The 15,491-nt window shown below is 45.6% G+C and overlaps 1 protein-coding gene across 1 annotated transcript in view; it reads left to right on the top strand.

Moving 5' to 3' along the window:
• Positions 1-15,491, top strand: part of LOC126176339 (uncharacterized) — a 337,183-nt gene that overhangs the window by 191,863 nt on the left and 129,829 nt on the right. The window contains exon 8 of the mRNA XM_049923491.1: positions 9,835-10,178. Within this exon, the coding sequence (XP_049779448.1) occupies positions 9,835-10,178 (344 nt within the window). The remainder of the gene's footprint in view (positions 1-9,834; positions 10,179-15,491) is intronic.

The following is a 15,491-nucleotide window of genomic DNA, read 5'->3' on the forward strand; positions in this document are numbered from 1 at the left end:
GCATGGATGTGTGTGATGTCCTTAGGTTAGTTAGGTTTACGTAGTTCTAAGTCTAGGGGACTGATGACCGGAGATGTTAAGTCCCATAGTGCTTAGAGCCATTTGAACCATCATCGAAAACCATAACTCTCTCTAAACATCTGAGTCTTCAAAATGCCCAGTAACACTGTTACAACATGGCGCCTACACTGTAGGTCCTAATGGTCCAGCCTACGAATTCAGGGAAGGATACCTCAGTATCTACATCTCATACCTCAGACTATAAGTTTTGAAACTGGATTACATGAAATCCAAAATATGCCATGAACTGAAATGCGCTGTCATATACAAAGTTAAGACTCGTGAATTTATATAGTAACACGAACTGATTGTAATATTAAGAAAATATGGCCTAGAACAGGAGCGACTTATTAGTGTAACGTACCTACAATGACCGTAGCAAACAGTTAATTGCTTTACACGAATCGTAGTCTAACATCTTAATGTACACTTGACAGCAAAAAAAGTTGATCACTGCCGAATACAACCAACATAATGTAGCTGTGTTGCAGGTCCTCTAAACACCAAAACCCCGTGGGGTACAGTCGTTTGACTACACACAATGGGTACCGCAAGAGACTACTAGAGACCAAAGGTCTTTATGGCTGTCAGTCTGTCAACTAATATCGTCATACAAAACATATTAGAAAACACGTTCTTAGCGATGAGACACCCCATAACACTCATAAACTAACCTTAATTACAACAAGTGACATTCCAGAAGTTCTGAGAAAACGAATTATTTTACATATATCGTACAGTAATCCTTAGTCAAAATTAAATACTTGAGACAATATATGGAGTTACAAAGCTGTACGGCAATTGGAAAAAAGTTTTTAGCTCTCTAAAAGGTTTTCCATCCACATGCTGAAAGTCGCTCAACGGCGAGTGTCTCTGGAAACTGGATATTGGACGAACCAGTAAAAAAACGCGATTAACGGCAACAAGCACTCTACGGAAATCTCAACATTAACAGCGAATCGCTAGTAATATCATTGTTCTCGTAACACATCAACAGCTATGTGTACACAAATTTGAACTTTAAATGACATGACCAACGTCGTCGTTCTGGACCTGGATCCTAACCCAGCACCTAAAGCCATTGCTAACTAAACTAAGCTTTGTTTGTGCCTTATTGAGACCCGATCACTAGGCATAAAGAGACGTGAAGTATAGACGTTTGCACCAGTATCAGTTATCAATTCAGAACCTGAAAATACATGACGAAAATGTTTATACTGAACTGGATAACCTGTCATAACAGTTACCTTCCTGAGAACTACCCCCAACGACGTTTAATACGGTGCCATTCACAAGGAACAAGGTATATTCATGTTTAAAATTGAAATGCCATCATGTAAAGCTTGTGACAGGGATGCGAACCCAGCACCTAATTGGATTGTTAACGAAGTACGTAAAATCAGAAGTTAAATATCAAATATTTTCGTCAATAGCGAGATGTTGGAACCTTAAATGACGATAGAATTCTTTTTGCCTGACTGGGATTCGAACCCAGCATCTAGCGCCGTCGTTTTCTAGCCAGGAACAGACGATAAATAGCTATTGTTGGTTCACCAGTAGCGAGATGTGCGCATGTTTAGCTAGATATCAGGCGACGAAAAGTTCTGTGCTGAATGGAATTCAAACCCTGCACACGTCGTCATGAAGACACTTTAACTATCAAATTCTTTTCCAATAATAGCTAGGAGTGGCATGTCTGTACTTTCAATGATGTGATGGAAAATACTCTGCTGGCTAGAAGTTGAATCCACAACATATCGTCGTTGGTGATCACAACGAACGCAACGTCAAACCCAATCCGTTTTCGCCAGTAGGATGGAGAGAATGTTTGAACTTGAAAAGATGTAAGGAAACGTTTGATCTTGTAATGTTGCGATAAAAAGCTCATCATGTGACTGTGAGTTGAAACGAACACGTTACAGCTGACAACGCATGAAGAGACGTTGAAAATGCAACTATTTTCCACTAGTAGTTCGGAGTGCACATGCTAGGGCTTGAAATGAAATAATGAATATTTTGTGCTGAGCAGGATTCGAAACCAGATAGGTACATTTCGAGGAGGTCTAGAAGAGTTTGCAATGTTGGGGAATACGGAAATCGAATTCGAATCCCACTCCAGCACCACAATTTTCAACGTCTCAATTTCAAGTAAAGTAAGAGCCTTGTGAACTTACATGACCATTGGTTCATTACGACGGCTTGCTGGTGACAAAGTCTCTGCCTTCCGGCGTTTCTCCATCTGTCACAGTTCAAACAAATGCCGCTCTACCCCAGTCGGCAGCGAAGGGATGTTATCTTTACTGCGGATGTTGAACTACGGAGCTTACTGGCGTTCTGCACTTGGCGTTACTAGGGGTAAAGGAGAGTTACTTATGTGTGTTAAAAATCTACGCCTGACGTGAACCTACATGTTATACACATCAATACAAGATTAATCCACCAGACCACAGAACCCCCTGCCAAGCACATAATTATGTATTGCAGAGTATTCATTTAGATGTAGACGCAGATCTCAAGGGACGGGTAACAGGAAGGAGGGCGGGATCTGGGCATGGATAGAAGTGCAGAAGTGCAAAATATAAGCGTGAAATGCTTGCAAAGTATTGCTTACTTAGATGTGTGCCACAGTTCGTTTTATCTTAGGATCGAGAGATAAGGAAGGACTGTTTTCAGAACGAAGAATGGGTTATAGGGAAGGGGAGATCAAAGAATACAGTTTCATAGGTGTTGAGAGGAATGATAGAGAGTAAAGACAGCAGCAATTAAAAGAGAAAATGTAGCGTCAATGGAAACCGCTAGATTTGTTTATAAAGTTTTGGGGGAGTGGAATAGAAATGCTATTGCGGCGATAGTGTCAGAGATAGAGAGAGAGTGTGAGAGAGAACAGAGATATTAACAACGAGTAAACATAATATGAAATCGTTTGCGTATTGTGTGGAGGACGGAGGGTGTATTCATGGATGGAGGGAAAGAGAGAGATGTATTTGAAATAACAAAAACTACTGTGACAGAGTCCATCTATGCTGATTAGTTTGTAAGTATCTAGACACGGTATAAATGAAATCAAAATAGAATATTTAACAAACTGTATATTCAAAAGAAACCCACTTGAATTAAAAAGACAATTCAAAGGAAAACTAACCCATATTGTATCTTTTCTGTTGCCAGGCCATCTTCCACTAGCTCCCAATGAGGAAAAATGACGGAAAAGAAGACGTAACAAATCATTTTAAGGACTCTAATATTTAATCCAGAATCCTTTATTATTTTTTTACTTCTATCATGCGTTTTGGCATAGAATGTATAAGCCGTCGGACATAATAGCCTGAAGAAGCAACTTCCTCCCAGGCTTCCAGGACGGATCCGCAAAGAGCGTCCGCAGTAGTTGGTTGGTTTTGTGGCCAGTGCTCTGTTAATGTTCTGGTGACCTCAGCCCACATGTTTTCCATGGGGTTCATATCAGCTGCCCGTGGCGGCCAGTCCATGAGAGTCGACGCCAATCGTGGAGAGCCGCTACTGAACAGATGCAGACTTGTGAATGGGAGAATGGTCCTCTTGCAATGTGACGTCCCCTTCTGCGTGCAGTATTCGCACTGACGGAAGCATCACATTTTCCAATATGTGAGCATACTGCACGCTGTCCGGAGTTCCTTCTATCCTGAGAAGAATACCCGCCCCTCTCGCAGAAATCCGACCCCAGCAGGTAACAGATAGACGACCACTTCTTCTCGTCGTTGTTACATATTCGCGTCGATGGCGAGTCCCTTGCGACCTGCAAACGATTCGTAGACCGTCGTTACTGGTGGAAAACACCTTCTCATCAGTGAAAATGACGTTGTCCCACGACGTCCTCAGATGGAGGTCCGCAAATGCTAGCCGGTATAAAATGTTGTCTTCGCTGAGCTCTTGTTTCACGGCGGATCGTCGTGCATGCAGTCCAGCGTCCCTCAGCCTTCGGCGAATCGTGTCACTGGAGCCGGGGAAGTTGGTCTCCCGCTGCAACTGCTTCGCTTTCTGAAAGGGATTTTCTCTGCTCCTAGACACTAGGTCCCTGTCTTCCTGCTGTGAGCTCACTCTCTTCCTGCCTGAGCCAGGAACCCTGTTGGTGGTGCCTCTTTCAAAGCAGATCCTCCATCATCTCGTTGCAGCTGTATGTGGTACGCCATACCGTCTGCCAGCTTCTCTGATGGAACATCCTCCTTCTTCAATGACAGCGACGACTCTATCTCGAATAGACCTCTCCTAGTGAGCCATTACGACAGACAGCCTGATGTGTATTTCTGCTTGCCGCTCTTATACTGATGCCAGGAGAGGAGGTAAACATATTTACGTTAAACGGAGTAGCAAAGGCAGAGGCATGCGGCACAGCCGTGCTGGCTCGTCCCGGGCTATTGGCCCACCAACGTCACCGCCAGCTCGCTCACTTCCGTCTCGCCTCGTCCAGCCTGACTGGCCCGTAACTCGTGAGCCGGGGCTAGTATTGACGCGGGCCGCAAGGCCACGATCACCGCTTGAAGGATCAAAAGTTACACCTAACCTATCCAAGTCTGTAGTATAAACTAACGCAGCTACAGCTATTATGCTATAACATGTGCAGGCACACCTACAGTTGACGATTCATTCAAATATTTGACGAACAATACGTTCCAAAATACATTCATTTTAAACATAGCTACCACAAAATATTTCACCTAGCTAGCAATAGCATGACGCAGGAAACTATTCTTTCTTGTAAGCGCTCTGCATTAGATGTAGCATTAAGAAAACGCGTATTCAACCACGACAACTAAGCGGAATGTAAAAGTAAACAGGTATGGTGGCAGTTTCTCCAAATAATAGTATATACGTAGTATATAATACACGTTTTGTGCACTTATAATATGTACTCAGTGTCTCTGAAACAATACGTGCTGCACGACGGAAATTACTTTCTGCTGAGGCACTTCATTTACGTCTCAATGATACACGACTACTAGAGAACATTGGTCTTTACGGCAGTCAATCCACTTGTAAATTAACACCATGATATCGCAGATATTAGGCAACACGTTACTAGGGATGAGAAAGGCCTTAAGGTTTGCAACTAAACATGTTACTCCTAGCTACTACTGAATAACCATGTTTGCGGCGTTCGACTCTCAGTCAGCATAGACGTTTTCGTCGTCTTATTTCTAGTTAAACGTGCGCACATCTCGCTAATGGTGGACCAACATTAGACATTTATCGTCTGTTCCTGATTAGACAACGACGGCGGTAGGCGCCGCGTTCGAATCCCGGTCAGGCAATACAACTTCAGTCGTCATTTAAGGTTCCAACCTCTCTACTGGTGACACACTGTGATATCTACATTCTGATTTTACGTACTTATTCAACAATCCTATTAGTTGCTGGGTTCGTATCCTTGTCACCAGCATTACATGATGACATTTAAATTTTAAACATGTGCATCCTTTGTTCCTTGACAATGCAACAATATACAATGTCTTTCGAGGTTAATTACCAAGAAGGTAATTGTCATGTTAGGGTTCCTGGTTTCGTACAAACATTATCGTCATTTAATTGATAACTGATACTGGTGCAAACGTCAATATTTGACGTCTCTTTCTGCCTAGTGATCGAGTCTCGATAAGGCACAAAGCTTTGCTTGGTTAACAATGGCTTTACGTTCTGGGTTTGCATCCGGATCCAGAACGAAGACGTTGGTCATGTCATTTAAAGTACAACTTTGTGTACAAGTAACTGTTGATGAGTAATGTGAACAATGACATTACTTGTGATTCGCTGTTAATGTTGGGATTTCCGTAGAGTGCTTGCCGCCGTTAATCACGTTTTCTTTTAACTGCTTAGTATTACATAAAGTTGATGCGAAACCACTCCTCGATGAACATTGAACGACATTCAGCATGTGTTGGGTAAACCTTTTAGACAGCAAAGAACTTGTTTACAATTACCATACAACTTTATAAATCCATATACTGACTCAAATGCCGCACGGAGTGGCCGCGCGGTTAGAGGCGCCGTGTCACTGACTGCGTGGCCCCTCCCACCGGAGGTTCGAGTCCTCCCTCGGGCATGGGTGTGTGTGAGTTGTTCTTAGCATAGGTTAGTTTAAGTTTGTTTAAGTAGTGTGTAAGTCTAGGAACCGATGACCTCTGCAGGTTGGTCCGTTAAGAACTCACACACAATTGAACATTATTGTCTCAAGTGTTTAATTGTGCCTAAGGATTACTGAACGATTTTCAACAAAATCAGTTGTCCCATAACGTGTCACTTATTGTAATTAAGTTTAGTTTACAAACGTTAAGGACTGTCTGATCTCTTCTGTACTATTGTGATGTTACTTTACATGTGGACGGACTGTCATAAAGACTGGTGTTCTCTAGTAGTCTCTAGCGGTACCCATTGTGTGTCTTACAACGACTGTACTGTGGAGGGTTGCGACGATGTGCAACACAGATTTGCTATGTTGGTTGCATACATTCAGGTGCAGCCTACAAGTTGGAATTCAGGCGTGACCCACTTTATTTGCTGTTGAGTGTACATGAGGAACGTGTAAACAGTGGTGCTTGTAACTCTGTTGTATACAACAGGCATGCTGTGTACAGCTAGTTGGCATAACAGACAAACACAAGACAAAACGTAGCCACACTTTGTATAAAATGATACACTCCAACGCTGTCTAAGCTTCTGTTCAGAAAAGCACACATAGAAAGAATGGGGAGTATTGCCTACCGTGTTTAACAAAGAATGTAAAGTTGATCTTCGAAATAACTCCACAACATGGCACAGAAAAAGTGCACTTGACATGGAACGGACTATTGCCGCATACCAACCGTAACTCGGCGTGAAACCGAAAAAAAAAAAAAACTGAGAAACGAAGGAAAGGAAATTCTAATGGTTTTGAAAATACTTGAATAGAAAAGCATATATTTGCACCGAAATCGCATTGAAGCCACGATGGCGCACACACACTCATTATGTATAAAGCAAGTGGTTCACAAGACTGCAACACATGAAATATGGGAACAAAAGGAAAATCTTAGCATCTGGAAGAAAATCATTGAATAGGTGGTGATGACTTTAACGGCTCTACTATTCGAATGGTTTAGTAGCAAACCGATTTTGTACCGTGTGAGATCACTTACTTCTATAATGCTATGAGCATATTTTCTCAGCATGGAGAACATTTCCTAAGATTGTGGAAGTATCGGGAAATTGAACAATCCTGGTCTTGCAATATGAACATGAAGACAGCCACGCATAATCCGAACAATGCACGCGAATGACGAGCAGTCCCTGTTTTTGAATATATTCAAATTTTATGTAGCCAGACATCATCTTACCACGCAACAGCTACCTTCTCAACACCTCCACTGACTCTAGCAGGCAGAACTCTCTCCACCAGTCTGACCAACTTGCATCTTTCAAAGGCACTGACCTCCGTGTGACAGCCTTCTGTACTTGAATCTCATTTGTTCATGGAAAAGTATTTAGAGAACGCTTTGCGACCCCTTACTGAAGTGCCAAAGACAGTTACACCGACAGATATTGATAACTTGGTACAGAATCTACACCTACAGTGTCCCTGCGACTTAGTAATACGTGAAATAATTTCAGTAGTCAAAGTTGCGAATGTGACAAACAACTTTCAATCTGCAGTCATATTAGGAATAAAACTGATATCTAGTTTTGCACATTCACTATTTCCAGAAGTTTATGAACTGATTGAACTTTCTTGCTTCTATGTGTACTTACACATCTCGATGTATTTGACACTTTTACTGGATGACGGTGTTCCCAGTGCTGAAGTGCGGGGTGTATACATCGCAGGAGGCTGAAACATCGTAGGTAATTAGGGTTTATGCTGAAAAATAATTGATCCACTTTCTGCCACCAGGTGAAGGTGCTGGAGGCAGCCAGACTGTGATGGGGGGCAGGAAAAGGTGAGGAACGATAGGACAAAAAATGGTTCAAATGGCTCTGAGCACAATGGGACTTAACATCTGAGGTCATCAGTCCCCTAGAACTTAGAACTACTTAAACCTAACTAACCTAAGGGCATCACACACATGCATGCCCGAGGCAGGATTCGAACCTGCGACCGTAGCGGTCGCGCGGTTCCAGACTGAAGCGCCTATAACCGCTCGGCCACACCGGCCGGCGAACGATAGGACACATGATAGCGACGGTTAAGGAACATTTATTAGGATATGGTCACACATGTTAAGTATTGTGTCCTGACTCAGCAACTTGCTGCATCTATAACGCGGCAGGGTCGACGGTTGCTTGCATATCTGGTGTAATCAGAGCGTTATGGCGTTGTATACCGTCCTTCAGATGAAAAAGAGTCGGGATCCATCCCCGATGGCTTTCGAAAGTAATACAAGTACAAAATTCTTGATTTCATAATTTATAGAGATGTCTACATTTCCAGCGTACAGATATTGATATTAAACGAGCGACATTTGCATGTAAAATTATATTGAACAAATTTATTATTTAATGTGTCTGCTGTAGTTCTGTCATAAGTTGTAATTGTCAGAAGAAGTCTCCACAGCTATACCTATCAATGAGACAACCACAGCCTTCATCATCATAATGATGACCATTTCATTATCACTATCCTGTCAAGTAGATACTGATACACGTGTGTAGCATTTCTTTTAAAATGACTGAAGATTACAACCGCCATCCAGACAGGATCCTCTGGATTATGGTGGCCCTGCACCCACAACGTGCACCACTATTAGCAGATGTTGTCACACGTAGCCGTTCGCCCCATACTGTGCTGTGCTGCCTGCAGACCCAGATGACTGCCCACTGTGCCAGTTGTTCCTGGACACACGGAGTGCTGTGTTATGCCTTGGGACACCTCACACCTCCGCTCGCAGATGACACTGAGTGTGGCCAGCTGCCCCTTGCTTCATTGCTTGCTGCTGCAGCTCCTGGAGGTGGATGTGGACCATTGCCTATTGGGCCAGTGAGTACTCATTCTGCTGTGCTTGCTGGACACGCAGATTGCTCTGCTTTGTCATGGGACCCACATAAACAGCTCGTACCCCTGCTTGCAGGTGTTGATGTGCGTTGCAAGCTGTCCCATGCTGTGTTGCCTGCTGCTGCATCTGTAGGAGGTGGACATGGACAACTGCCTGCTGGACCAGTGGCTGCGAATTCGGCAGTGATTTCTCGACATGCACAGTGGTGTTTTGTGATGCGACCCAAATGTACAGCTCACATCCCCACTTGCAGATGTCACTGAGTGTGGCCAGCTCCTCTTGCTGCATTGCCTGCTGCTGCAGCTCCTGGAGGTGGATGTGGACCATTGCCCATTGGGCCAGTGACTACTCATTCTGATGTGCTTGCTGGACATGCAGATTGCCCTGCTTTGTCATGGGACCCACATGTACAGCTCGCACCCTTGACCGCAGGTGTTGATGTGCATTGTAAGCTGTCCTATGCTGCTGCATCTGTAGGAGGTGAACATCGACAACTGTCCACTGGACCAGTGGCTGCGCAATCAGCAGTGCTTGTTTGACATGTACAGTGGTGTTTTGTCATGTGACCCAAACGTACAGCTCGCAGCCCTGTTCGCAGATGTCGTTGCACATGGCCAACCGCCCGATGCTGCACTGCCTGCTGCTGCCGCTGCTGGAGGTGGACATGGACGACTGCCTGCTGGGATAGCGGCTACATATTCCGCTGTGCTTGCTGGACACGCAGAGCGCTGTGTTTTGTCATGGAACTCACGCATACAGCTCGTACCCCCACTTGCAGATGTCGCTGCGCGTGGCCAGCCGGCCCATGCTGCGCTGCCTGCTGCTGCGGCTGCTGGAGGCGGACGCCGGCGACTGGCCCCTGGGCGAGTGGCCGCGCGCGGCGCTGCGCCTGCTGGACGCTCTGGCCGGCGCGCTGGCGTCGCGGCGCCTGCCCTGCTTCTTCCTGCCCGGCCTGGACCTGCTGCTGCACGCGCCCTGGGCGGGGGGCGGCGCCGCCGCGGCCGCCCTGTGCGAGGAGGACTGCCAGCAGGACGCCGACGTGCTGCGCGCCTTCCTGCACCAGCTGCACGCCGAGGCGAGGCTGGCGGCTGCAGCGGACGACGCCGCGGACGGCGACTGCTCGTGAGTAGCGGCCGTCGCCTCGTGTGTGCGTGTACAACGTTCAAATGGCTCTGAGCACTATGGGACTTAACAGCTGAGGTCGTCTGTCCCCTAGAACAGAACTACACTACTGGCCCTTAAAATTGCTACACCACGAAGATGACGTGCTACAGACGCGAAATTAAACCGACAGGAAGAAGGTGCTGTCTTATGCAAATGGTTATCTTTTCAGAGCATTCACACAAGGTTGGCGCCGGTGGCGACACCTACAACGTGCTGACATGACGAAAGTTTCCAACCGATTTCTCATACATACAGCAGTTGACCGGCGTTGCCTGGTGAAACGTTGTTGTGATGCCTTGTGTAAGGAGGAGAAATGCGTACCATCACGTTTCCGACTTCGATAAAGGTCGGATTGTAGCCTATCGCGATTGCGGTTTATCGTATCGAGACATTGCTGCTTGCGTTGGTCGAGATCCAATGACTGTTAGCAGAATATGGACTCAGGAGGGTGCTGGATCCCAACGGCCCCGTATCACTAGCAGTCGAAATGACAGGCATCTTATCCGCATGGCTCTAACGGATCGTGCAGCCACGTCTCGATCCCTGTCTCAACACATGGGGACGTTTGCAAGACAACAACCATCTGCACAAACAGTTCGACGACGTTTGCAGCAGAACGGACATCAGCTCGGAGACCATGGTTGCGGTTACCCTTGACGCTGCATCACAGACAGGAGGGCTGCGATGGTGTACTCAACGATGAAATTGGGTGCACGAATGGCAAAACGTTATTTTGTTCGGATGAATCCATGTTCTGTTTACAGCATCATGATGGTTGCATCCGTGTTTGGCGACATCGCGGTGAATGCACATTGGAAGCGTGTATTCGTCATCGCCATACTGGCGTATCACCCGGCGTGATGGTATGGGGTGCCATTGGTTTCACGTCTCGGTCACCTCTTGTTCGCATTGACGACACTTTGAACAGTGGACGTTACATTTCAGATGTGTTACGACCCGTGGCTCTACCTTTAATTGGATCCTTGCGAAACCCTACATTTCAGCAGGATAATGCACGACCGCATGTTGCAGGTCCTGTACGGCCCATTCTGGATACAGAAAATGTTTGACTGCTACCCTGGCCAGCACATTATCCAGATCTCTCACCAATTGAAAACGTCCGGTCAATGGTGGCCGAGCAATTGGCTCGTAACAATACGCCAGTCACTACTGTTGATGAACTGTGGTATCGTGTTGAAGCTGCATGGGCAGCTGTACCTGTACACGCCATCCAAGCTCTGTTTGACTCAATGCCCAGGCGTATCAAGGCCGTTATTATGGCCAGAGGTGGTTGTTCTGGGTAGTGATTTCTCAGGATCTATGCACCTAAATTGCGTGAAAATGTAATCACATGGCAGTTCTAGTATAATATATTTGTCCAATGAATACTCGTTTATCATCTGCATTTCCTCTTGGTGTAGCAATTTTAATGGCCAGTGGTGTACTTAAACCTAACTAACCTAAGGACATCACACACATCCATGCCCGAGGCAGGATTCGAACCTGCGACCGTAGCGGTCGCGCAGTTCCGGACTGAAGCGCCTAGAACCGCTCGGACATCCCGGCCGGCGCGTGTACAAGGGCGAGGCGGCGCACGGAGGTCGCGTAGATGTCCGATATGTTATATCACGTCTTTGTGCATTGTACAATACGTAGGTCAAGAAAGAAAAGATCCAAAACTCATCTTAAGACATATAATTTTGCCGTGTGAAGACTCTGTATCTACATTTCCATACATACTCTGCAATCCATTACGAAGTGTATGGAAGTGGGTATTTCCTATTGTACCAGTTTTTTGTGGTTCCTTCTTGTTCCATTCACGTATGGAGCCCGGGAAGAATGCTTAAACGCTTCTGTGCAGGCTGTAATTAGTCAGATCTTGCGTTCAATGTCTGGACACGAACATATATAGTGACTTGGGTAATTTCCAAGAATGTTTGCCTATCCAAGCTGCGGGTTACAAACGATAGCTATCGAACTTGCGATTGTAATTCGATCACAAGACTGTTGTGGCGGGCGTTATGATAAATTATTTGTGAGTTACTAGAGAGACCCAGACAATTTATGTCGGAAGTGAGTGGTATGTCTGGTGTTGACGTTTCTTCGGCCGATTGCCTCACGTGGAAGAATCTAATTCCATGCTTATGCAATGTATAAAGTTGTTTGACATTTTGTCGCAAATATGGACTAATACCGCGGATGAGGAAAGGAGGGACTGTGTAGACTGCGGCGGGGCGAAGTGTGCAAAACTTCGTAAAAAGAGTTCTGATACCGAAATACCGTTACAATTTCATTGCGGAAAGTGTGGAAAACGAACGACTACCACGAAGAATAGATGCTTTGACTATTCCAAGCAGACCAGCATTAATTCTTCTATCTTGTTTGATTCGAGACTACACCCTGCAAGCAACAGCATCGGAAACTGACTTATCTACTAATACCAATGTTCGACTATTTCGGGTTTTGCGGAGAAGTGTGTTATTGAATAGTAACGAAAGACAGTGGACTGAGTAAAGTTGTTGAAGTGGGCGAATCACACATAGCAAGAAGAAAGAACCAGGTAGGACGACCTTCAAAGAATGAAATAAACGTATTTGGTATTTGGTGGTATAGAACGAGAGTCCCGGAAGCGTTTTGTTGTGAGAGTGTAGTCTAGAGACAAGGTAACGTTAGTCGGTTTGATAAAGCACTTTATACTGACCGGTAGTAAAGTCATTACAGACGGCTTTCAGTCCTACAAGACACTGAAAGCAGAAGGACTCAATCACGAGTTCGTCAACCACTTTGTAGAGATCCTACCTTCGGATGACCCCAGTGTGCACATGAAGAACATCGAGCGCCTGTCGAAATCTGTGAAATCTTCCATTAAAACAGAGGGGCATCCACGAGAAAGAGACGAATTCTTCTTGTTTCACTACCTCTAATTCCATAAATTGCGTTTACAAGGAAAAGTTAACGCATTTGACACTCTGCCCATATTTTTGTGTGACATTTGCAGAGTTTACTCAGGTTACGGCAAAAAGGAAATGCTTCCCGTAGCATACACATGAAATGGACTTTCTCATGACGACAACATCGACGGCGAGTAAAGTAAGTCGTTTCCTTTGTAATTACAAGTGTTTTAGTTACGCTCTTGTTTTGTCGTTGCTGTATTGACCACTATTAACATGCTCATAACGCCCGCCACCACAGTCATTTGATCGATATACAATCGCACGTTCGATAGCTATCGCTTGGAGCCCGCGGCTTCCATAGGCAAACATTCTTGGAAATTACCAGGACTTGTATATTCCTTGACATCACCTGTCAGTGGTGGCTGTTACCCTTCAATAACAGCAGTGTGGAGCGATGAAGTCCAGCTACAGTTGGCAAGCTGCAGTCTTGAAGCTGAAGTCTTCAAGCGGGCAGCAAGCAGCACATCACGGTTCACTACCAGTGTTAACCTGTAACTAGCGAAACTGTCATTCAGCCATAATCGGTGATGCAGACGGAATAACCAGTCTCTGAGGACGAAATGTCTGAAACAGCGGTATTTAAATCCCGACATTACGTCACTATAACAGTTTAGGCCGCCATATACCCTCGTTATACCAGAGATGTTTGTGGTCCTGTCCACACTGTGGTGTCTCAGTTACAGACCATTGTCCCCTCCACTGCGTTTCTCGTCAGTACTGGAATTCCTTGAAACGCTGGAGTACGGATGCTGCACGTCATTACTCTGTACTGTAGAGTTTGCAGAGCTGCATTCCGGATGCTGTCATACTGCGCTGTTCACACTGCCTGCTCTGCTTGCTGTATGTTGGTATGCTTCTGCGATACTGTCACGTTCTCTAGACCGTGACTAGCATACAGTGTGACCTTCGAAAATTTGTTAGTGCACTCGGGAAAACGATTTCTGTAAAATATACACAGAAGCCCGAAGAAACTAGTATAGGCTGGCCTATTCACATACAGAGGTATATAAACAGGAAGAATATGGCGCTGCGGGCGGCAACGCCTATATAAGACAACAAGTGTCTGACGCAGTTGTTAGATCGAGTACTGCTGCTACAATGGCAGGTTATCGAGATTGAAGTGGGTTTGAACGTGGTGTTATAGTCGGTCCACGAGCTATAGAGCACAGCATCTCCGAGGTAGCGATGCAATGGGGATTTTTTCGTTCGATCATTTCACGAGTGTACCGTGAATATCAGGAATCCGGTAAAACATAAAATCTCCGATATCGCTGCGGCAGGAAAAAGGTCCTGCAAGAATGGGACCAACGACGACTGAACAGAATCGTTCAGCGTGACAGAAGTGCAACCCTTCCGCAAATTGCTGCAGATTTCAATGGTTGGCCATCAACAAGTGTCAACGTGCGAACTATTCAACGAAACTTCATCGATATGATCTTTCTAAGCTGAAGCTCCACTCGTGTACCCTTGATGACTGCACGACACAAAACTTTACGCCTCGCCTGGGCCCGTCAACACCGATATTGGTCTATTGATGACTGCAAACATGTTGCCTGGTCGTCTGAGTCTCGTTTAAAATTATAACGAGCGGATCGACGTGTACGGGTATGAAGACAACCTCGTGAATTCATGGACCCTGCATGTCAGCAGGGGATTGTTCAAGCTGGTGGAGGCTCTGTAATGGTGTGGGGCGCGTGTAGTTGGAGTGAAAAAATGGTTCAAATGGCTCTGAGCACTATGGGACTCAACATCTTAGGTCATAAGTCCCCTAGAAATTAGAGTTACTTAAACCTAACTAACCTAAGGACATCACACACACCCATGCCCGAGGTAGGATTCGAACCTGCGACCGTAGCAGTCCCGCGGTTCCGGACTGCAGCGCCAGAACCGCTAGACCACCGCGGCCGGCAGTTGGAGTGATATGGGACCCTTAACACGACTAGATTCGACTCTGACAGGTCACACGTACGTAAGCATCCTGTCTGATCACCTGCATCCATTCATGTCCATTTATTATTCCGACGGACTTGGGCAATTCTAGCAGGACAATGCGGCACCCCACACGTGCAGAATTGCTACAGAGTGGCTCCAGGAAAACTCTTCTGAGTTTAAACAATTCCGCTAGCCACCAAACTCCCCAGATATGAACAGTATTGGGCATACTTGGGATACCTTGCAACGTGGTGTTCAGAAGAGATCTTCAACCCCTCCTACTCTTACTGATTTATGGATAGTCCTATGCAGGATTCATGGTGTCAACTCCCTCCAGCACTACTTCAAACATTATTCGAGTCCATGCCGCGTCGTGTTGCGGCAC

This window comes from Schistocerca cancellata, chromosome 3 (assembly GCF_023864275.1).
Source record: "Schistocerca cancellata isolate TAMUIC-IGC-003103 chromosome 3, iqSchCanc2.1, whole genome shotgun sequence".
NCBI lineage: Eukaryota > Metazoa > Arthropoda > Insecta > Orthoptera > Acrididae > Schistocerca > Schistocerca cancellata.